At 38.8% G+C, this 24320-nt stretch overlaps 2 protein-coding genes and 2 long non-coding RNA genes across 5 annotated transcripts; 2 read left to right on the top strand and 2 right to left on the bottom strand.

Annotated features, from left to right (window-relative positions):
- The first annotated feature begins 5007 nt into the window (after positions 1 to 5007).
- LOC112190320 lies at positions 5008 to 6753 on the top strand. Its single transcript, XR_002932353.2, has 5 exons — positions 5008 to 5022; positions 5125 to 5230; positions 5640 to 5749; positions 5879 to 5971; positions 6433 to 6753. It is a non-coding gene; the product is annotated as an uncharacterized LOC112190320 (long non-coding RNA).
- A 3247-nt stretch (positions 6754 to 10000) lies between these two features.
- On the bottom strand, positions 10001 to 12360 carry LOC121050067. Its single transcript, XM_040508645.1, has 2 exons — positions 12310 to 12360; positions 10001 to 10826 (listed from the first exon to the last, which is right to left on the bottom strand). Exon 2 carries the CDS (start codon positions 10823 to 10825, stop codon positions 10094 to 10096), a length of 732 nt encoding a protein of 243 aa, XP_040364579.1. The 5' UTR covers position 10826; positions 12310 to 12360; the 3' UTR covers positions 10001 to 10093.
- Positions 12361 to 18825: 6465 nt separating this feature from the next.
- Positions 18826 to 19847, bottom strand: LOC121050068. The gene is made up of 2 exons (XM_040508646.1): positions 19333 to 19847; positions 18826 to 19214 (listed from the first exon to the last, which is right to left on the bottom strand). The coding sequence occupies exons 1-2, from the start codon at positions 19650 to 19652 to the stop codon at positions 19103 to 19105; spliced, it is 432 nt and encodes a 143-aa protein (XP_040364580.1). The 5' UTR covers positions 19653 to 19847; the 3' UTR covers positions 18826 to 19102.
- A 1924-nt stretch (positions 19848 to 21771) lies between these two features.
- Positions 21772 to 24251, top strand: LOC112190309. Of its 2 annotated transcripts, none has more exons than XR_002932351.2 (4): positions 21772 to 21907; positions 22262 to 22321; positions 22412 to 22536; positions 23925 to 24251. It is a non-coding gene; the product is annotated as an uncharacterized LOC112190309 (long non-coding RNA). The 2 variants fall into 2 exon arrangements; XR_002932348.2 differs by having other exon boundaries at positions 21820 to 21878; positions 23925 to 24247.
- Positions 24252 to 24320: the final 69 nt, after the last annotated feature.

The raw sequence follows: 24320 nt of genomic DNA on the forward strand, positions 1-24320 counted from the left end.
CGATTTACGAGAATCCGACCGTCGGATATCTCTTGGTTCTGACTTGGAACCTTTAAGATAACGAATTGGTATTAGATGTAAAATTTGGGTTGAATCAGAGAAGAAGTGGAGAGATGATTTATGAGGATTTGATTTTGAGAATCGCATTTGATTGTTGAATAGTTATTCACGGAAAATAATTGTGTACAGGGCGACGTACCGAGCTATTGCTCGACGAAGGAACTCGTATGCATGGTCACCTAAACAGTACTGTGAGTGGACATTTATTTTAAATTAAATGTGTATGCAGTATATTATTTTCCAATTGAGGTTTAATTTATTATTTGAATTATTGAGTATTATGATTTTATGAGCTTGATTTCTTGGGATTTATTATGCTCTATGAGGTACGGGATTTTTAGTGGATTTCCTTCCCGAGGGCTTTCAATAGATTTTTCAAACTATTTATTTATGAGTTATTGAGTTGGGAAATGATTTTCGGGAAGTGACTGATTCAGAAAATATTATGAGAATGATTGATTTCGAATATCAGTTTATATGATGATATACGAGTACGAAGGATTTAGCAAATATTGAGCTCTGCACTTATCAGCCTTGAAGTTAGATTGAGATTTCTTCCGAAAGCATTTATTGATTTTCAGAGTATTTGATTTATGCTTTCGATGATTTGTTGAGATATTGAGGTTTGAGTTAGTGAGATAATCCTGAGTTATGCTTTCGGTGAATTATTAATGTTTTATTGAAGTAACAGCGAGTTTCTTTCCGAATGCAAGTAATTGAAAGAGATTGTTTCCAGTTTATTGACGAGGCTATTCAGTTTATTGAGGAGGCTATGTTCAGCGCATGCATATATTACCTAGTTGGCAGTCCCTTCTAGGTAATAGTATGGTCGGCAGTCCCTTCCAGACTACATTCCGGTTGGCAGTCCCTTCCGATGCGTCACCTAGTTGGCAGTCCCTTCCAGATGACATAAGTTAGTTAGTTGGCAGTCCCTTCTAACTACCAATGGCTAGTTGGCAGTCCATTCTACCCACCGCCTCCTATTCTAGTTGGCAGTCCCTTCCGATGCGTCACTTGGTTGGTAGTCCCTTCCAGATGACATGAGCTAGTTAGTTGACAGTCCCTTCTAACTACCTGTGGCTAGTTGGCAGTCCCTTCTACCCACCGCCTCTTATTCCGGTTGGCAGTCCCTTCTGATGCGTCATCTGGGTGGCAGTCCCTCCTAGATGGCATGAGATTACTAAAAAGCAGTCTTTCTAGTCATCAAACGAGCCTCTGGAAAATGATGTTTTTATAAGGATTGAGGATGAGATTTTAAGAGATTGCAAAATGTTCTATTTTTACGTGATTAAGATTGCAGTAAAGATGATGATTAAAAGTATTTCCAATATTGTTACTGCATGTGAGGTTTTAGAGAATAACTTGGGAAGACATTAAGTTTTACTTATTCATTCGAAATTACTTATTTTTCATCCACTCACTCTAACGGTTTTTAAATGTTTTCCCCTGGGCCCTTCGGTTTTAAATGCCCAGTTTGCAGGCCAGTTTAGCTTGAGGTCGAGCGTACATGGGGTTGAGGCATAGCTGTCATAGCTTCCGCATTATAAAAGTATCGGTCCTTTATCTTGTATTCTATTCTCTTGTACGCCTGTACATTAGATTGCTCTGATAACCCAGGATATTGATATTCTTAAGTTCAGAATTGTTTGTGAAATGGGAGATGTTGTGATACGGGGAGCAGGGTGGCTCTAGAAGAATAAGGGTGGATTATTTTAGAAGTGTAAATGTCTTTCTACAGGTTTTTGGGTAGTCCACTTTTAGAGGGAGTTCTGCCAAATTTTTAGTAGAATTTCTTCTAACACTATGCCAAAAATGCTTCAGACCATACCCCTCAGACGACAGAAGAGGTTTTTTCTGTTGTCTGATTTTTTTGAACGTCTTCAGATGACAGTTTTAACTATTTCTGTTGTCTAAATAGTATCAAAATCAATACTAGATCAATTTTTTCAAGTTTTTTGTCATGTAGAAAACTCAGACAACAAAATTCTGTTGTCTGAGTAAATGAAGAAATTATTTCTTCTTGTGCAGACAAAACCTCTTTTTGGCTGAACTAAAACTTATCTATCTTTTAATAGACCTAGACAACCCCCCACCCCACCCCCCCCCCCCCCCCCCGGTGCTTCAATTTTCACCATCTCTTCCTTCCACGTCTCTTCCCACCGCCAAGTCGCCGTTCACTGGATTTGCTCCATCGCTGAGTCGCCAGCCGCGTATCTCCCACCACCACCACGTTCTCTGCTCCTCTCATTGAGATGTCGTGGATCGATTGAGCTACGAATTAAAGAACATTGAAGTGGTTGCCGCTCTCGGAGATTGGGGCCACCGGTTTCAGGGTCTTGAAGTTTCTGAAACCCTTTTGGAGAAAGTTGAGAACTTTGGCCTTTTTTCTCTGGCCAAATCAAGGTACAATTTTATTCACTTACACTATGAATCTAGGGTTCTATGGTTGAGTTTTTCGTTTTTCGATCACTAATTTGGGCGATCTATGGTTATGTGTTTATTATACTTGAAAGTTCTTCAATTCTTCCCATGCTTTTCTTTATCAATTTTGATGCGATTGTTCTGGGTTTTCTGGGTTGTGTTTGAGGGTTCGTGTGTATTGCTATTGATTAAAACAGAGCTTTAACTATCTATAGTATCGTTAATGGGTTTGCTTTCCGTTGTTTAGTTTCGTTTTAGTTTTAGCAGCACTGCATAACTGGGTTTGAGTCTCTATATTTTCATATCTGTCTTGATATTGGTTTACGGAAAGTTAAGAATTGAGATGGGTATTTGATGGGTTTGGGCTGAGTGTGAATATTTCTTGAGATTGAAATACATATGCATTTGTTCTGATCCTTTTGTCTTTGCTGATTCATCTAGAATGGCACAAAAGACTCAATCAGCAAGCTAGTGTCAGACTCAATTTTCAGTAGATTTACTAGACTGCACTGGTAATCTTCTCGCTGTGTAGTGAAATCCATACGTTTCTGAAAAAAGATAGTGCTACTGTCTACATTTTGGTTTAAATGCTTTTCAGTTTCTGAGTTCATTCTCGACGAGGTATGCATAATTTAATCAAATGTATAATGAGAAAAAGAACATCTGAGGGCTATTAGGTGATCATTTATTTGTTGCGAGCAACTTTCACTTGAGATATCATATTCTAGTTGCTGGAAACAAATGTTACAATTGAATTATATTGTTTCCAAGTTCCGATGCAGTTCACTCTAATGCAGGTCCATTTTACTTACTAATCAAAGGAAAAAGATTTTGTAGTCCTCTACTCCTATTGTTGCTGCTTTATAACACCGGAAAAATTTCATAAGGTGACTATTTTTCAAGTCATTGAAGAAGGGTCAAAAGAGGAAGAGATTGGAAGATTGAGTATTGATTTAGGTTCGAAATGGTGAGAGATGAAATTACGTCTGTAGTTCTATAGCTTCCTAACTGGCAACTGACAATAATGTTTTATATCCTCTTGATGTAAGCAACTGCTGGGATTGACTACACACGTTGCATCCAGATATGGGACTCTCACCTTTAGCCTATTTCTTGGTACTGTCTCTAGGAACATATGTTATTTACTCTTGTGAGTCTTGTCTAAGGTCTAATAAGATCGATCTACAACTACTTAATTTCATCTAAAATGTCCAATTTATTTGGGCCTTTGTAATAATAGTCTCAACTTGGTTCATGCTATAGTCACCAATGTAGGTTACCAGCAAGTCAGCAGTGACTTAGCGAGCTAATTTTACCTATCTATTCAATCACAAAAACCTTATCTCTCTGCGTGCAGGCCTGTATTGCCAAAGGCATCCGGAAATTTTTTCTACAGTCAACCTGGTTATATCATTGCTCTTTCTATTTCCCAGGTAATACTTACGGAGCAATCAATCTGAGAGTTTTTAAGCTGTACTTTGGAGGCCTTTGTCATGGCTAATCTTTCAATTAATTCATTGGTCAGTTCTGTAGTTTGAGCCAAAAAAAAGAAATTGATAGCATAGTCTGTAGCTGCACCTTGTGATCTATTGTGTCCTCAAATCCTTTGCCTTTTTTGGTGTTTTTCAGAAATAGACCGATGTGAAATTGACCTCTCCTCAGCTCTCTAGAGAAAGCATCTACAAATTGTCACTCAAAGATTTAACTCTTGAAAACGTTTCTTCAGGGTAAATTCTTTGCTGTTAAATTTTTGATCTTGATTAAAGGGTAATCATTGGTTTTTGAACTATTTTATGGGTGTTATGTTTTTGCTTTCCTATTAATTGAGTGAGTGCAAGTAATGATGTTGCTAAATGAGTCATTAAGGTGTTGTTGCTTACCGTTTTGAGTGGTTTCGAGTTTCAGTGACTTGAGGAACCCTTTTGTGGAGCAAGCAGTGCAGTATTGTGTGGCTGCTGCTCGAGCAACACTTGACAAAGGCAAGAAGGATTCGTTACAGAAATTACTATTGCAAGGAAACGCAACACCGTGTAACAAAATAAAGGTAGTCGATCTGCAGATTATATAACCTTTTTCTTCCTTTTACCTGTCCAGTTATCCTTTCATGTTAGCATGGCTAGGTTAACTTGCATTGATATATCTTCAAATTAATGTAAAGCAACTTTGGGGTTAATTGGTCTGAGAATGTGCATTACAGATGGATGACATAGAGACACATCATTGGAAAATATAAAACGTCAAAAGGAGGGAAGAATAGGTTATATATGAACGCATTAGTTCCATTTGACTTCAGTTTTTCATTACTTGTCTTCCTTTTTATTTCATAAAGTAAATAGGATAAATGCCAGTTTTAGCAACAGGTAAGCATATACAAGTAATTATTTCTTTAACTGAAAAATTTAACTTCTTCCTTGCCATTTTTCTTAGGATCCTGCATATTATCTGCTTAAAGAAGATGATTCCCCTTGCATCTTTGGGTCTATTGAGAAGCAGAGATGGTCATATGCATGTGCAAAGCAATTGATCGAAGGCTGATATATGGTTAGTCATCCCTTTGTTTTCTTTTACCTCTATTTCTAATTTTCTATGAGGTCTATGTTATATAGGGTTGTTATAGAAGAACCTAATCTTTTTTTTTTTTAGATTCTGTGCAGCCAAAACTCTGAGACACTTGACTTTCATTCTTCCTCCATGGCTTCAACAAGGAGAAGCCTGTACCTAGAGCAGTAAACCCATATGTTTTTTAAAGGTAGTTTTCTGATTTTCTCTTTATTGAAGTCAGCTGGTTGTGTTTCATCATTGCTTTCTTTCTAAATGTTCTGATTTTGTTCAGTGCATTGCAAATTTACAATATCATTCTATTCTTCTTTATGTACTGTATTGCTGTATTGCAAATTTGCATTTTATTTACCACAATAGAATTTGATATTCATTTTGTGTGGGATTGATTGGACTGTGTGGGAATGATGGTTTGAGAATTAGGAACTGGGCATTTTTTGTATTTACTATGCATTTGAGGTGAACTAGTAAATTTTCTTCTGTTGTGTCTGTTTTGCTCAGTTTTGTTGTTTGTTAACTGTTAGTGAAAAAAAGATATTGCATCTGTTTTGAGGCCAGGAAATATTGCTTAACAAAATTGCTTGGTGTCTTCATTTCAGGCCAGAAAGTATTAAGGTTGTACATACGCTTGCAGCTTGCTGCCTCTGAGATCTACTTCCGGTTCCGGGTTCTGGATTTAAAACTGTAGAACCGACTCAGGCCAGCCTTAGTTAGTACCCACTCTTCTCCTTTCAAATTCGTATACTCATGTATCTCTCTTTGGTTTAGTTTATGTTTTCCCCTTTGGTACTTGGTGTTTTTAATTTAAAGCTGGTCAATTTGGACTTACTGTGTTCAGTTGAGGGCTGCAGAGAGAATCAAGAAGAGTAGTACTTGGTGGAAAGATGGATTCGGCCTTGGCAACAGAGGGATCAAATGTGTATGATAGAAGGTGAGAAGGGAGTGAGTCATGGGAATAAGGCCAAACTTTCATTCGCATATTTTTCTGCACTGTTACAATTTTGCACTTTATGTTTAGAATATTCACTTAAGGTAGTTACTAGTTTCACCTAAAGTATAGGTCTTAATTGATCCTTTTATTCATTTTTTTCTCAGCACAAGGTTCTTAGAGTTTCAGTTAGTAAATCATTATCATTTCTGCAACTCTTAGAGGTATTGCTGCTCATACAACTTTCTAATTTAAATATACATGTTTAATTGCAATTGGTACCTTGGCAGCTGTCATCATCTTCATGTTTTGGTTTTGTATACTACATTAAACTTTCTTGTTTAACTCTTATCTATAGGTAACAGATATACGTCTGTTTGTTGAGCATGAAAAATATTATTCATTCCCATTTCTCTTTTTGAAATTTTTCTCCAGTTTAGTATACTTTTTTCCCCTATGTGCAGGTCTGCTTAAAGAAGCTTTTTGGATAAAATGGTGAAGCTGTTTATCTTTGCAGATATCCCCTTTGTGCATTTATATACAACTGATGGAAAGTGTTGATGAACTTAAATTATGCATGCAGTTGCTCTGTCTAGCTACTCTTTCTTTACCTTATAGGTTTTTGACTTGGTGCACTAGGTAAATGATCGAGATAAGATGGTTTTTTGGTTCTCTCGATCATAATGTAACTGTTGGCTAGGTTTAGAGTTGGAACTATGGATTGTATTTTGGATGATGTTGATGCAATTAATGAAAGGTAGCCATCATTTTCAATGCTGATTTTAGTCCAATTTTATGGTTTTGATGATTGTAAATGACTGATGTTGAAATGGTTGAAAGGCAACAGATATATGAAGGTTTATGTTATATCAAGAAAATACAGCACAATTTATGTTGTATCAAGAAAATAGAAACAACAGAAACAAATGATCATCTGTTGTTTCTACTAAGTTCAAACAACAGAAAAGTAGAGTTCAAAGAGCTCTCAGACAACAGAAATAGGTGGTTGATATGTTGTTTCTACCAAGTTCAAACAACAGAAAAGTAGAGTTCAAAGAGCTCTCAGACAACAGAAGAAGGTGATTGATATGTTGTTTCTACCACATTCAAACAACAGAAAAGTAGAGTTCAAATAGCTCTTAGACAACAGAAGTAGGTGTTGATATGTTGTTTCTACCACGTTCAAACAACAGAAAAGTAGAGTTCAAAGAACTCTCAGACAACAGAAGTAGGTGGTTAATATGTTGTTTCTACCAACTTCAAACAACAGAATTATGTTGTTGCATACGAAATCAGTCAACATATAACTGTCGTTGTTCTTCAAATCAGACGACAGAAGCATCAACTAAGCTTAATATTAGTTCAATCAAACGACAGAAACAACAAAAACTCCGTCATCTTACATTAACTACATCGACAGTTATTTTTTGAATCCGTTGATGAAGTGAATTTCCAACAACATTAATATGTAGTTGTATGGTGTTTCAGACGACAGATAGACTCCGATTCTTCAATATTAGGTACTTCAGACGACAGATTACTATCCTCTGAGTGCATTATCAACGACGGAGAATATCTGTCGTCTGAATGGCTTAGAGAAGGCAGCCACCTAGACAACAGATTTTTACTTCATCAGACGACAGATTATATCTGTCGTCTGAAGGCTTTTTTGGCATAGTGTAAGGTGGGCCCCGCAGGGCCACTTTGGATTTCAAGGTGAAATCCGGGGCGGGTCCTGTCAATTATTCCTTTTGAAACGTGATATGCAAATGCATCATCAATAGCAATAGAATTTATATCCATCATCTCATGTACACTTGTGTAATTCATGGAGATCTCCCTATTCTCTGGAATTGGTTCTGACATTGGAGCGTCCCCCAATGATGTCTCTTGGACATAACCATAATCCAGAATGTTCTCATGAGATGGATTATTCACATCGATGATTAATGGATTATTTTGTGCCAAACTCGCTCTTTTTCTTGGGCGAGAATCCATCAAACCTATGGGCCTCCCGCGCTTCATGGCAGGAGCAGTGGGCCTAGCCACAACGTCACCATGAGAGGGGATGTTAGCGCCATGCTCAGGTGCCCTTAAGATGGCGTCATATCCTCTAAGTTTAGGGACATCAATCCTTGCAGGCACGTTTGCAGCAGGTATATGTGATCTCGTCACTTTAGCGATATCAGAAAACGCATCAGACATCGATTCTGCTACATTTTGAAGATCGAGAATTCTCCGCACTTCAATTTCGGACTGTGTGGTTCGGGGATCAAGATGAGACAGAGTGGGGACAAACCACAACAATTCCTGTCATTCCTGTTGAACATTTATGTTCTTATCTCCCCCTAACGACGGGAAGACTGTCTCATCAAAATGACAATCCGCAAATCTAGCGGTAAAGAGTTCGCCTGTCATATCCAAGTAGCAGACAATAGTTGGAGAGTTATATCCAACATAAATGCCTAATCGTTGTTGAGGACCCATTTTGGTGCACTGTGGCGGCGCAATTGGCACATAAACTGCACACCCAAATATGCATAAGTGTGAGACATCAGGCTCATACCCAGTCACCATCTGGGATGCATAAAAGGGTTGAGTGGTTGTGAGCCTCAGACGAATACGCATAGCTACATGCAATATTGCAGAAATAGAGAGATTGGCGCGCATAACCAATGCTCTAGAAACCATTTGTAGTCGTTTAATGGCGGCTTCTGCGAGACGATTTTGGGTGTGAACATGAGGAACTGGATGTTCAACTTCAATCCCAATGGACATGCAATAATCATAAAAAGTTTTTAATGTAAACTTCCCAGCATTGTCTAGTCTTATAGACTTAATAGGATGATCAGGGTGGTGATCCCTTAACTTAATAATTTGGGCTAGGAGTTTAGCAAATGTAGCATTCTTTGTGGACAATAGCATGATATGTGACCATCGTGTCGATGCATCAACCAACACCATAAAATATCTAAATGGTCCGCAAGGTGGTTGAATAGGTCCACAAATATCACCTTGGATTCGTTGCAAGAATGGTATATTTTCTTTAGTGTCCTTTGCATAGGATGGTCTTGATCCTAATTTTGCTAAAGAGCAGGCTTTGCAAAACGAATGATGGGCTTTAGAAACAACTAATGAGGAATTTGGTTGAGCCATGAAGTCACAATGGACTTTAGAAGGAGGAATTGGAGTCAAAGGAGCATAGGTGGCGTCAAAGCCACCCTTGGGCCATAGGGGGACGGCGGCGCCAACCTTGGATGGCCGGTTTTGTAGGGGAATGGCGCCGTGAGGCACAGTGGCTCCTCCTTGGTCCAAATTCTGATTTTTACTTCTTTTCGTTCTAATAATGGATGTCCGTGTGAAGTCTTTAATATACGGATCATCATATCATGACCTGGATGTCCCAAACGGTCATGCCAAAGCCTATATGGGTCGGAATCCCATAAATCATCTCTCATAACATGATTGGATTCAATTATTCAAATAGTGATTACATACAACCCACTAGATCGACACATAAGTTTCTCTAAGACTCTTTTATGTCCGTAGTAATTAGAGGTGATGCAAAGAAACTCTTGTCCATTCTCACAATGTGTTTCCACATGAAAACCATTAGCTCTTATATCTTTGAAGCTCAATAGGGTTCTTCCAGCCCTAGGAGCATAAAGAGCTTCGGTGACATTTATATTTGTGCCATTTGGCAACATAAACTAGGCTGGTCCTCTACCATGAATCAATTGAGATTATCCAGCCATTGTAGTCACAGAAGATCGAGTAGGCGTCATCCATAGGAAAAGTTGCCTATTTCAAAGAATAGTATGTCTGGTTGCACTATCCACGAGGTATTCTAGCTCTCCGGGGAACATACTGAAAAATAATAAAGTTTGAAATTAAAATATGTCCAAGACATTGAATAAAATAAATCGAGACTTTATTAAAAATAGCCAATGATTACATCAAAGTTTCTTGACCAAAATCTAATCCAAAATAAAAATCAAATTTTAAATAAATCGTAGTCACTCAATACGTTCGGTAACTCCAATTTGGTTGTGACCAGGTAGGTAAGGCGAGATTTTGGTGGAGCATTGCTCACTTTTAAAACCGTTCTCTCAGTTCAAACCTTTCTTAGACATCACAATTACGATCGTGTGATTGTCGCCTTAGGCGATTACCTTGAGCATTTCGATTGTAAGGATTATGACGTTGATGGCGACTTTCTCTAGCCATAGGACGATGCTCTTGATGGCTATCTTGAAGCCTATCAATTTCTCCTTTCACAAGTTCATTGCCATATCTTTCAGTAGTGGCCATAGCTTCCATAAACTGTTGAAAACTTGTGATCCGTCTTGCATTCACATGAGTCCGGAATAAATCAGAGGACCTCATAGCATAGATGGGGAAGGTATTGAGGGTTTTCTCAATCAATTGGTCTTCTGTGATCGTCTTCCCACAGAGACGCATCATTGCTCTGATGTGGAGAGCTTCCGAATAAAATTGCATGATTGTGTCAAATTCAGAGAAGCGAAGATCATTCCATTCTGCTTCTATATTCCGAAGGATGGAGTCATGAACATTGCCATAACGTTCACGAAGAGCTTGCCAAAGCTTTATAGCTGTATCCTCATTTATGAACTCAAACAGGAGGTCATTATCCATGTGACGTTTCATGAAGGCGAGTGCCCAGGAATTATCGGTCTCAGTTTGATAGTCTGGAGCTATTTTTGTAGGACAAAGCTCTTGGATTGTATGCAATAAATTACGGGCAATAAGGTGGATCTCGACGTCAACGGCCCATATTAAGTACCTTTTGCCTGCATAATCCAATGGAACAAAATCGAGTTTGTTCGTGTTTGACATCCTGAAAGATGAAACAAGAACAAGTTAGTTTTGGAATCAATGCTTCCACGAAAACTAATAATAAGATTTCGGAGCTATGCTACCAAGAAATCGATTTCCAAGAATTTTTAGATTAGACCGAAACAATGATGTTTAGATGGTCATAAATTGATGCTTATGGACGCTCTTAGTCCGAAGCTTACGAACACTCTTAGTCTGTAATATTTCGATGCTCACGATCACTCTTAGTTCGTGGTTTACGAACGCTCTTAGTTCGTATAGCGTGAATCCCCACGATTCCGCTTTTTAAAGAATCGTACCCACGTTATAAGAAAGGTGGGATGTAGAAGAAGGGAGGTTGCAAGACTCCGAGAAAAAGAAGAAGGAATTTAAATTGATGAAAGCAGGAACTTTAATTTAAAACTTATATGTTGATTTGGAGCTTGAAATCTTGAAACTTGAATCCTTGAAGTTTTGGAAACGATGTAGGTTGGGTTGATGGGGAACCTTAGATGGCTCAATGATGCTTGATTTGGAGGAACCGTGTGGCGGTGGAGTGTGGCTGAGAAGTTATCCGACAGGGATGGCTGGCTGGGCTAGCGGCTTTGCTGGTGTCGGGCGAGAGGTGTTGCAAGGGCAGCGAACTGCTATGTGGAGCTGCAGGGGGCAGCGGACGCACGGTATGTGAGGTGGAGGTGTGGCTAGCATGGGCTAGCTGCAAGCAAAGTTCACGGTGGAGGATTTGGTTGTTGTGGTTAGGGCTCGTGCTGATAATGTGTTTAAGAATAGAGGATTTGAGAGAGATTGATGAGAGAATTGTGTGTTTCATTATTGACAATATGAGCCCTATATATAGGGATTACAAAGTATATGTTCTAATAGTACAAGGAAAACTATTCCAAATAGGACTAGGAATTCTAGAACATTCTCTCCTATTACAATCATGGAACTAATCCTAGTTTGATTAGGCACACATAAGTCGATTTCCTTCAACAAGGTACGCTTTACTGTAGATAAGCCATCTTTCTACAGAGTTTGGGTCTTATAATTATAAGTATGCCCTTATAACTATTTACTAGAGTAGCCAAATTCATAAAAGTATTTACAACATTCTCCTTAGATATTCAATGTGAATAATGTTGCCTCTACAATGCACTTCTAAGTTGCCTTGTCGAAAAAATTTTCCAAGTAATAAAAACCTTGTGATAACATGTCACGCCCCTGATTTTTAACACAATTAAAAATCGATATATAATCCCATAATTATACATGCGTGATCGTTCAGTCATCAATAACAAAAATCTGTAAATATTTTTCCCCTTAAACTAAATACATATTGATGCCTTGAACCCACTATGTCAATATTGACCCGCTCCGTAGAATCATATATTACAAAAGCTTATGAATTAAATTGCCAACAACAAAATAAAACGTAAATGCTCCTCAGAGCTAACTACACAACGGAAGTCCTTATCAACGGTAAAGTCACAAAAATGGCATCCTACCGTAAAGCTGCAAGGATGCCGCCTCCGCTTCAGCCACGATTACCCTGACCTGCAGGATTAACCCCTACACCATTTGAATGGTGCACCGGGTTGCCACACAACAAACCCGGTAAGCTTTTGCAAGCCCGTGTGAGTAAACTCAAAATCACAAAGCTTAAATACATTCTTAAGTCACCTCAACCTAAACACGATATGCACATATCTCACACCTACAGCCATCAATTCCATAACCTTTCATATCGTACCTACATAAGTCAACTGGTGACTAAAGCCTCATGCTCAGATTCTCAACTAGCGTCCCATTACACAAATTCAATCAAACAAGACTTCCTCAAGAAATGTTTGATGCCATTCTAACGCACTACGGCAAATTCCAAATCACACTCATTCCCTTTCCACTAGGAGCTTTTGTCATCAACATGACATGAAAGGTGAAAACAATGAATCACCTTCCTATCCTCGCCACAGAGTACAATTTGTCACCACTATGGCTCTTAAGATAAATCAAACCATCAATCAATATAATCAAGAAGAAACAAGACAATCACATTTCAAAACAAGCAAAACAATTCATGGTAACCCCTGCATATAATTTTGTTCAGGAGGTCACACTAAGTCAAGCAATTCAAATCACAGTAAACATCGAAACCCCACACTCTGACGTCTGTAGGTAGCCCCGGCCATCACAGCAGTCTTCTCGATTATTGTTAACTTAATAACAATTCAGCTCCGCTACCGAGCAGTCGTCACACTGATCATCGCACAGATTCCACCAGTCATTACACAGATAGCCATCGTCCTACTGATCATCACATAGATTTCGAGGATCATCACACAGATAGCAATTGTTCAGCTGATCATCACACAGATTTCGCCGGTCATCACTCAGATAGCAATCATCACAAAGATTCATCAATGCATATATATATCACATAAATATATATATACGTAGTCATTCACTCATGAATACCACTAATACCAACTATAGTCATAGTTAACCTAATAACTCCAAGACAATAGGGTAATCTTACTCATAACAAATATCAATCATGCTCATAACAAATATTGTGAGATTTACTCACCTCAGAATCCCGCTGCGTCTTCACACGTTAACCAAAGCAAGCACAATTTCCGCAATCTGTTCAACAAGTCCAACAAGCACCTGAACACATAGGGTCTTGATTCAGTGCACGAATCACAAAGTGATTAAAGTTCGAAACCCTCGTTTTGAACTAAATCCCCATGAGTAAAGCCAATCGAGGCAAAACCTCATCCGAGACCTCCCTAAGTCTCCAGAACACTTCTACGATCGATATGACAAAACCACAAGTCGATCGGACGCTCGGATCCTCACGGATCGAATAATCAATCGGTATGAAACCGTAAAAATCATAACAAATCCATACGAACTCCAAAAATTGCATATTATATATCGAAACGCTCGTATCAACGAGTAGAAGATATATAATACCAGAAACAGTTCCTAATATGGCCGGAACGCAGCCAAAAATCCTCCACAGGCAGTGGCGCACCGCCGTCGGCCAAAACTCAATATTTCACAAAACTCCCAACATCAAAGTTGTTCTTCTTAGCATGCCTAACCACTTTCATACCTAGCATGAAGTCAAAATCGAAGCATAAAGGGTCGAAAACTACCTCGCGAGCCGTGGATTACTATTCAATCTGAGTTGAACCAAGTTTCACGTGAATCGATCCAAACAACCACCATAGATTGATCCAATAGGCTTCGACGAACTCACAATAGGAAGCATGAAGCCACGACGGCGCCGGAACAGCGTTTTCCGATCGGGTCCGAATACACCAAACTTCGCCGCCTTCTAGTGCCGTCACCACTGCGAATCGCCGCTAGAGGACACTACAAGGAGGAGCGGACGACAACGACAAACCGATCTGGAAGGTTTCACCGGAAGAGGTCGACGGAGCGCTGTCACCACTGCGAATCGCCGCTAGAGGACACTACAGGGAGGAGCGGACGACAACGACAAACCGATCTGGAAGGTTTCACCGGAAGAGGTCGACGGAGTTGGCCGGCAAAGCCGGGTCGGATCGTCCAGGTTCTGGTAGAGTCAACCGGGTTTCTTCGATAATGAAGGTATCAATCTAGAGAGAAGAGAGAGGAAGAGAGTTTCTGGAAAAGGAAACTTGGAATTATGAAATAATTTCTGGAAATCCTCTATTTATACTAAAACGGAAACTTTTCCCGAAAGCCATAACTTCTTCATACGAGCTCCGATTTTTGCGTTCCACATGTCCATGAACTCTTATCGACGCGCTCTGCAACTTTCGTGAAGGAAGGTTTCTGAGAATCCCAATGAATAAAAAGTCAACCTTTGCAACCCACCTAAAACCATATTGTTCGAATAATTATTCGCCCGAAACACTTCCGCTCCAACCACGAGCCATGAAACCGTCCAATAATCACAATTTAGAATCCGGAAAATCCTCGGAAAATAAATATGAGTTTCCGGGGCATCACATAACAAAAACAATCAGGGTCGAAAGAGAAAAGAACTGTAACTTGCATGAGTGTGGAGTAGTCGCATCAAAACCTCAGAGGTAGGTGAAGTTGTCCAATCTAGATCAGAAGTAGATAGTATGTGTACTGGAGATTGATGCATTAGAGTTGCTACACAAAACCTTAACAGCTAAAGCCAGTGGGACAAACTCATGGTCGAAGGGATAGATAAGCAAATGCATATAGGTCGCATCAAAGAATCTTCAAGATTGATGTAGTAGAATAAAGTGACTATGCCAAAGATCTGCCTCATTAAAACCCTGCCACATAACAAAATCCAGTGGGACAAAATAAACCTGGACGAAGGAAAAATGAGTACGCCATGGTCAAGTGATCATGCTTCAGGATACTCCCTCTGATATCGACTCCTTTTGAAAACTACATACTAGGTAACTTAGACAATCTAAGTAAACTAATACCTTGAACATGCTTCTTGAATGTAGACTTTGGCAGTGACTTGTTGAAGGGTTGTGCAAAATTGTTTTTAGATCAGATATGCTTAACTTCAATCGTATGTTGCTCTTGTTGCTGATGATTGGAGAACTTCGGTGTAATATGTTTGTTGATGTTTCAATCTATATAGTGAACGACTCAAATAGTCCTTCAAAAAATAACTCTGATCAAGATCCTCATAGATAAGTTGTAGCCACATCCATAAGCTGCATATTCAGATTTTTGGAAACTGCCAAACTAATAAGGCAGCAGAATGTTATAATGTCCATTATGAGAGAATATGTCTTCTCGTAACCTATCCCAGGGCGTTGAAGAATATCCTTGCATCATTAGATGAGCCTTGTATCTCACAATTTCATTCTTCATATTAAACTTCTTTAAAGTTACCCATTTAGATCCTAGAAGTTTAAAGCTGTGAGCTTCTTAAAAATCTCTCTTTAATAAATGATCATTAGGAACACATAATCTAGTACCCAAAGCTAAAGTTCCATAATCTCTTACTATATATAGTTCACCCTCACACCATTACTTACATGCATCCGTCCTCAATTGCACTAGTGAAGGATCATGCTTACCCAATGACAGGACCCGCCCCGAATTTCACCTTGAAATCCGAGGTGACCTTGTGAGTCCCACCTTAGGAATAACTCTACCAAAAATTTGATAGACTCACCCTTAAAAATGGACAACCCAAAACTTGTAGAAACACATTCATACTTCTAATAAACATTCTTATTCTTCTAGAGCCACCCTGCTCCCCAAATCACAACAACTCTACAATTAACCACTGAAATCCGAACAACACAACATAATCCAAAAACACAAGTGTAACTCCCAAACTTTACATCATTTGTCCCACAGGTTATTATAGCAATCTAAAAGAGAAAAAGAATTCAAAATACAAGTAAGTTCAACGATTAACCTACAATATGAAAACAACAGCAGCACATGTTATGCCCCGAATCCTACTATGCCGAACCAGCTACTCTGCAGACTGGGCAAATGAAACCGAAGGGCTCAGGGGAAAGTACATAAAAATGTTAGTGTGAGTGGACAAAAATAACTAATTGTAAAGAAAAAGGAGTTTATACTTTCCCACGTGTATTCCTTTAAAACCCTATGCATGCAACAATTAAGGAAAACAAACCGACTGAAGTTCAGCTCAAGAAAACCGACTAGCCCCGCTAGTCACAAACAACCAAGTAAAAAGATTGAAACTCCGATACTCAAGAAAATAAGACCAGCCCTGTTGGTTAAACAAGATCGAACTAGTCCCACTAGTCAAGTAACAAAAGGATCTGGGGAAGAAAATATCACCATGCAATGAAGGGAGCCTCCTAGGCTAGGGTTAGAGCCTCCCAGGCTCTATGCTCAACTCATCCACAAATACATAGTAAGCAGGGAGGAGTACTAATAAAGCTCGACTACAACCACGTGAGGAGGAGAACAAAATAAATCGACCCATGGTGAAGAAAACAATAGAAAACCAAAAATAAGTAAAGCTTCCCCAAAATCTCGCAAATGAACACACGAGTACAATTCCCAACCGTACTCAGAAAATCTCAAGATAAACAAATATATCACGACGTGTCCCATACGCCAAAATCATACTCACAAATCCATCAACAAAACATAAGTCGAAAATAATAATTATAAATCGGAGATAAATCATCGGAACTCAAAATCACACAAAATAGTAATACAAAATTCATTTCCGAAAATGTAACCGAAATGAATCATAATTAATCTCCGAAAATCATCATTGAAAGTGAAAATCACGAGATAACCCGAAGTCAATTTTCAAACTCAATATATGCTCAAGTTATAATAGAATGGTAAATACTTAAATCAATAATTCGGGAAAAATAACCGCATGCATCACTTAAAATCAAAAGTCCACTCATAGTATACGGCTAACGTAGTATCCTAGCGTAAGGATCCTCGTCGAGCAATGAGTCGGTACCTCGTCCTGTACACAATTATATTCCGTAAACAACAATTCAACAAATAAATACGATTCTAAAACGAAACCCAAAAACCTCTCGTAAACCAATATCTCCATTTCTTTCCGGATTCAACCCAAACTTTACCACTAATATCAATCCGTCAATTAGAGTATTCCATAGCGGAAACAAGGGAAATCCAAAGGTCGGATTCCCGTAAATCAACATTCGAAACTCCAAACTTCGGAAATTCAGAATTAATATCAAACTTCTCCAAATTTCACCAAAATCACATATTCAAGCTCTACAACAATTATAGGATTTAATTAGCTAAAAATCAAAGCCAGAAACCTACCTTACGCGCCACCCACAGTGGCGGCACATGGGCCCCACGCGCCGCCGGTCACCACCTCAACAGGCCACCAAATTTCATGTACAACATCATCTCAACATTTCCAACAACTTTCTCAACTATGACAAAGCCAGCAAATACCTTGAAGTGGCCGGAAATCAAGTAAACCCGAAAAGCTCCGATTTGCACAGTGAAATCTTCCAGCCGTGATTTCTCCCTCCACGCTTCAATTCATTGCAAGAGATTTGAGGAGCATGAAGGGTGGTTCAAGGCGCTTCCAAAGAACCTAGTTTGGTCGCCTGTGGTGGTCAAAATTGAGAGAAACCGGCGTTGACCTCAAAATTACTACAGTCGAGTTTTTGAGTTTATTGGGTGGTTTTCAGACCAAATCGCCACCAGCCACCGCCGCAGGCTTCAAGGGGAGGAGGAGACGAAGCCACCCACGCCCGTGGCACTCCATCAGGTGGCCTGGAGGCAGAGATATGCCAGAGAGAGAGAGAGAGAGAGAGAGAGAGAGAGAGAGAGAGAGAGAGAGAGAGAGAGAGAGAGAGAGAAATGGGAGTTACCGAGCTTTTACTGTTTAAATTTATACCATTTACCCCAAACAATAACTTTAGTATTTCGCTTTTAACTTCCACATACGAACTCTGATTTTTACGTACCACATATGCACGCGCTCGGTTTAACGTCCTCTACGACTTTCATGAATAAAAATTTCTCAAAAACTGATCCGAACAAAAAGTCAACTTTTAGAGCCACTAAAAGTATCGAAACAAAGTAAAAGTGAAAGTAATTGTCGTTTACAGTCCAAATGACTAGTAAACCGCTAAATTTAGGTTCGGGACGTAACAACCAATCAATCAACATGCATCCTACATGAAAACTGGCTAGTAATGCAGTACACAAGAGTGGTAAACTAAGAGCAGCTCTTAATGTTTTCAACTCAAGTAACAATAGCAAGTGATGCATGAGGATAAGTTCTAGAGAACTAAGACTATCTACAACCACATTAGGTTTTCCAGAATTATAACCAATGGTGGAATCATAGTCCTTAATCAACGGTTCATTTCTTCCTAGACAACTGGACCCATACAAATAATGCGTAATCTTAAGTGCAAAGACAACTGCAACAAATTCCACATTATGAGTAGGGTATCTTTAATTAGTGCCTTTTTAGTTAGGTAGAATAAGCAATACCTGACAAAGCTGCATCAATCCATAATGCGACATTGTAGAGAAATATCTTGTAATGGTTCTTTAATTTTTTTTTTTTTTTGGCATTGAAGAAACATTACAGAGGAAACAAAATAGAAGAAAGGACCAAAGAGCAAACGAAGAAAACAGAAATCAAGAACCAAACTCCATAGGCACGGCTAAGGAGGGGGGCCGCAGCATCGAAAAGCAATATACGCATGAGGGAGGGGGGAGGATTGGAGTACCAATCAACAGGACACACCCTACGTAAAGCCATGGAAGCCACCAGATCAGCAGCACCATTGGCTTTTCTACTTACCCAACGCCAGTTAACACGATGGAAGCGGCCGGCAAGAGCTTGTATACGAGCAACAATTCGGGAAGCCGTCCAGTCCACCGTAGAAAGGGGATTTTGCAGAGCAGAAATCTGAGACAATGAATCAGATTCCACCAGTAGAGAAAAAAGGGAGAGGGAGGAGGCTGCGATGAGGCCAAGCTCAATAGCCATAGCTTCAGCAGCCACAGGAGAGGAAGTGAAGTCAAACCTGGAGGAGCCCCCCACAATGACTCCAGAGGAATCATGAATCACCACCGCCAAACCACAAGAGTTAGAATCTTCATCCCAGGCGGCATCCGTATTTAATTTAAGAGAACCACATTGAGGGGCAGACCAATGGGTCTCCTTAGTAGACAGATCAGCGATGCAAGAGTGTCGCGGGGGAAGCAGCTTGGGAGGGATCTGAAGGAATTCCCTTGAAGCAGCGAAGGCAAGAGAAGCGACAATCGAAGGATTATATATAAGGAACATGCTTGAAAATGAGATTACACCTATATTTCCAAATGTACCATAGAAGGAAAGCAACATGGGTGGGGAAGTGAATTAGTTAGAAAGGTTAAGACTGGAGCAGGGGTTAAATGGTTCTTTAATTCTTGAAAACTTGTTCACACTATTTAGATCACTCTGATTTAACAGAGAATCACTCCGATTTAACACATTCTCTGTTAAGTGAGATTCAGAAAACTCATCCATATAATGAGTCAGGCCAGAGAAACTCCTAACCTCCATGGTACATGTAGGTCTCTCCCATCTAACAAGTGCTACCAACTTTTTCAAGTTCAACATAAATTTCATTAATCTAAATCACATGTCCCCAACAATGGTAGAACCACCTTGAGACCTGGTGGGTCACATGCCATACCTCATTTTATATTTTTTCTCTCTAAAACATCTAAGAATCTAGTCTAGTGTTATGTAGTTGGCCATGGATTTGATTGAAGCTCGCAACATTTGTGGTTTTCTTTAATTTTTTGGACATTCATTTATTTGAGAACAAAGATTGGAGGACACCCTATTTATTCCTCTGACAAGAAAGTTTTTTTACTTTTTATTTATTTTTAGTGTGAAAAGACTATAAATTAACATAGAAGGAAGCCCCGGGGGCATCCACTATTTACAGAGTCAAAGAGCAGAGCTCTAGAAACCTCGGCCAGATACCTATCTATCCAAGTGGTGCCATCATAGTTGTATTACTAATTTCTCCTAAGTATTTTGACTAATTGCCACACCAGACATAGTAATTAATGTTATTGTTTTGGCTTGCTTATTTTGGCTTAACGAATTTATAAGACATCATTTAGGTTATTTTTTTAATTATTTTTTATGAAGTTTTGGTATTTCAGCTTGTGAAGGCCCCCTATGAGATTGAATTCTCTACCACTGTGCCCAGGCCCAGTCTTGTCCAAGGGCAGCCTTGGCGACAACCTAGGGCCCAAGGGAAGGTGGGGCACCATTTGGTGTTTAAGTTGCTGCGGGTACCATAGCCATCCATAAGGCTCTGTTTAATGTTTACTTCACTCTTCCTTTTTCTATTCTACCACTTTATACATGTCCCTTTTCACTTTAGTTTTTAATATATATATATATATATATATATAATTTGCAATAATATGCTACAGAATGTAAAAATATATATATATATATATATATTATTTCAAAATTCTAGACGCACTAGCTAGATGTTTTCTTCTTCGACGACTTTGATCTAGTCATCGTAAACTGCAAAAAGTTAAGCACCATTATAGTAAAGTCTCTCACTCTTTCTAGAATGGTGATATCAAACAAATTTCTCTTTAAATTTGGGGTTTCAATGTTTGTTCATCCCTCAATTCATTTTCATCATATGTCCCTTGAATCTTTCTCTGCTCTAATTTTTGGTTCTTCTACGGTGATTAGACAAATTTTTTGACATTCCATGGTGCAAGTTGAGGATTGGGTGTTCTTTAATTTTGACATTATGAATATTAGAAGTTTTGTTGCTTGTTTTCTGTGGTTCTGTTGATTATTCTAAAAACTTGTTAATTCTTAACTTTTTAAAGCCAAATTAATCTCAGAATCGTCATCGAAAAAATCTTCGAACTAGCCCTGGGCATCAAAAACAAATTTCGCCCTGGGCATCAAGAACCTTAGGACCGGCCCTGACTGTGCCGCAAGTATGTCACTTTGTCAAACAAGTCCAAATTAGCAAGAAATTTTCTTGCTTGTCCCCCAAATAAGTATGTAGCTCACTTTTTTGGGTGTTTTGCATGCGCACGCTCACTTTGTGACCAGCAAGTCACCAATAGAAACAATATTAAATTGATTTGCATATGGGCAAAACACCCATTTCATGAGGTTTATAGAGACTGCCAGAGCATTAGTGAATCCGAAAGGTATAAATAAAAATTTATAAACTTCTAATTCTCAGTTAACTGTTCATCGGCTTATGAACAGTACCGGCTCCAGCCGAGCAGGTCGTAGCTGAAAAGACGATGTTTTCCCTGCTTCATCTCTCTTGCTCGACACCTGTTAATAGTTTCAAAGCTTTCGTGTCTCTATTCTTCGCTTCACAGTGTGTGTTTCCCTTGCTTTGACACCTGGGTGCTGCTCAGTGCTATCGTTTCTATGATACCTCACTCCACTGAGAGGTAGATAGACAGAGAGCTTCAGTTTGAGAGAGAAACAGCGCGAGAGAAAGAGAGAGCGAGAGAGAGAGAGAACTGGAGGCTGTGTTCTAACCTGGGTTTGGATTTTGTGGATTTGTTTTCAGCAAAAGTAAGAGAAGAGTTGGGCTTCTTTTCTTGGTAGGATTTGGATGTTCTTCGGTTACACAGTGGCTTCCTTGATTTCATGGATATGTTTTGTGATTTTTGATTAGATTAGTGTATGCGATTTGGCTTTGTTTGGTAGTCTGGGTTTTAAATTTTCAACGGTCCCACGATCCAATTTTTTTTAAGATTCTGTGGTTTCTTTTTTTCAATTGGTCTCAATTCCTGAACAATTTGAACAAATCGTGACCCATTTTAGCTTAGTCTTTCCCTTCTTACATCACTGTTTGGTTGAGCTTTTATTGTTTGGTTTAGTATGCAATTGATTTGCTATGAATGGGAGAAAATGATTTGGATTAATTTCATGATTTTCATTGTCTGTATTTGCAGGGGTCCATCCATTTGCAATTGTCATGACTCATGACTGAAACAGAAAGAGGAAGAGAATAGGTTCTGCATGTCCTCATCATGTTTGTTTTCCTTCGATTTAGGGTTTGTTTGTTGTTTGCATGTGATTGATTTGAGCTTTTGGTGATGCAGGAGTTTACGGTTGTGAAATTGGATTTGTCAGAGGGTTGGGTGTATGTGATTAGTGAGGCTGTTGCTTAGTGGTGCTTCATCAAGGGAGGCTCGACTTCAAAGCTGGTTATCAGAAGTTCTTTAAGGTGAGCTATCTATTGCTGTCTTTTTTTCCCCCGGTTTGGAGATGGTTGCTATGGTGTTATGAATTAGGTTTTTGGATTTTCTGTGTTTGTATGTTTTTGGGATCTGTTTTGGGATGAATGGTGTTAATGGTGTCATAGGAATGTGTGGAAAACACGTTAAGAGTACAGAGAAGGAATTTTGGATTGAATTCAAGGGTATGAACAAATACTGGGGGTAGTACAATTGAAACTGATGAGTTAAGTGAAGGTTAAGGACACAGTCGCAGGAGAGCAACTGGGTATTGGGGAAAGCATGATTTTGTTCTTAGCAGATTGAGTATTAGTAAAGGGTCTCTACAGTGAGGATTGAAGAGCAAAGAGAGAGCTTGGGATTTAAAAAAAAAGTGTCAAGGAGCAAGTTTACATGTAAATTTGGGGGAATTTTATACATGTGTTTGGGAGGATTAGCAAGGTGAATTGTGTGAATTTTATCATAACATAAATCTTAATGTGAAAACAAAAAAACCATTGATTGTTTGGTTTTGTTCTGGTTTAATTGATTGATTGGAATTTAATTGATTATTCAGTCTTTGTTTTTTAAGTTTAAACTATTTGACTCAGTTGTTCATAAGTTGTATCTATGTTTGTTAGTTGTTTATATTTACTTTGCTTGAAGAGAGTTATGGTACAAATTCAACTTTGGTTACAGAGAACAGAAAAGCAAATTAGGTACTGCAAAATCCTCATTAAGAAGGGAACATATCAACCAAAGTAAAAGGACCGGCAAACTCAGGCCTATGAACTTCATGAATGAAATAGCTTAAGCAACATATATGACCCTCCAAGAAGTGGATGCAAACACAGGATTAGATTTGAAAAAGTTTCTTGAGTTCAAAGGTTTGCTATGAGCCCATGAGGGTCTCTAAACCGTAAGTGAAAAGTCAAGACTGCTTTGTGCCAAGTTCGAATCAAATACAAGGCATATGATCAGATTTTGTGATCAAATTATAGAAAGCTGTTACAGGTTACAGTGCAAGTAGAAATGGGTGGTATACAAAACATCAGAAAAATGCTTGAGCAGACTATTAGATAAATGAGCAACATCAAATTCCAGTGGGAACCACAACCCAGAAAACATAATCAATGCTACAGTTTCAAGAGAACAGAGGGGCATAAACTCACTGCAGCCAATTAAAACATTTCAAACATGAACACTCCTCAAAATACAAGAAACTCTGTTTGATTAGTGAGAAAAACAAAGGCTAGTTAGTTCCACAGTTATTGTTCATGCTTGCAGACATAGATTGCTTTTACGTTCAGTGTTTCTTAATTCTCCTATCTCAATTTTGTTTATTGTAATTGTAAATTGTTCCTATTTAATGTTAAACTGTGATTAGTTTTGTATGCAGGTTTCACATGCTGCTGTTGTAAGAAATTGGTCTGCAAGGTCTGAAGAGAAGGAGAAGGTTGAATCTGTAAATCAAGATAAGTGGAAGGGAATTTTTTATAGGCAATTTTTGAAATTATGCTCAACTTTAAATTTTTAGAAATTTTTTTATAAGGGTTTTTTTCCGAGATTGAGGCAAGTGATTGGTGGTAAACTGTATTAGGTTTTTGTTTGTATCTGGGAGTGGTTAGTTTATGCTGTTCTTCTATTTGATTGGAATGCAATTTGCTTAACCCTTTGAACTTAACTAAAATTGATAGGTGAGAGGAGAGTTGGCCTTCATTTCAAAAAGACTTCAACCATATTTGGCCGGATTTTACACATCATTAGAACTCTCATACAAAGAAAGTATTAGTAG

This window comes from Rosa chinensis, chromosome 1 (assembly GCF_002994745.2).
Source record: "Rosa chinensis cultivar Old Blush chromosome 1, RchiOBHm-V2, whole genome shotgun sequence".
Lineage (NCBI taxonomy): Eukaryota > Viridiplantae > Streptophyta > Magnoliopsida > Rosales > Rosaceae > Rosa > Rosa chinensis.

Excerpts from the sequence above, each read along its gene's own strand:
- LOC121050067 (XM_040508645.1), bottom strand. The coding sequence starts at position 10,825 with ATGTCAAACACGAACAAACTCGATTTTGTTCCATTGGATTATGCAGGC.
- LOC121050068 (XM_040508646.1), bottom strand. The coding sequence starts at position 19,652 with ATGTTGCTTTCCTTCTATGGTACATTTGGAAATATAGGTGTAATCTCA. Across the intron at positions 19,215-19,332 it reads ATTGTGGGGGGCTCCTCCAG|ATTTCTGCTCTGCAAAATCC; the intron begins GTTTGACTTCAC and ends TCATTGTCTCAG.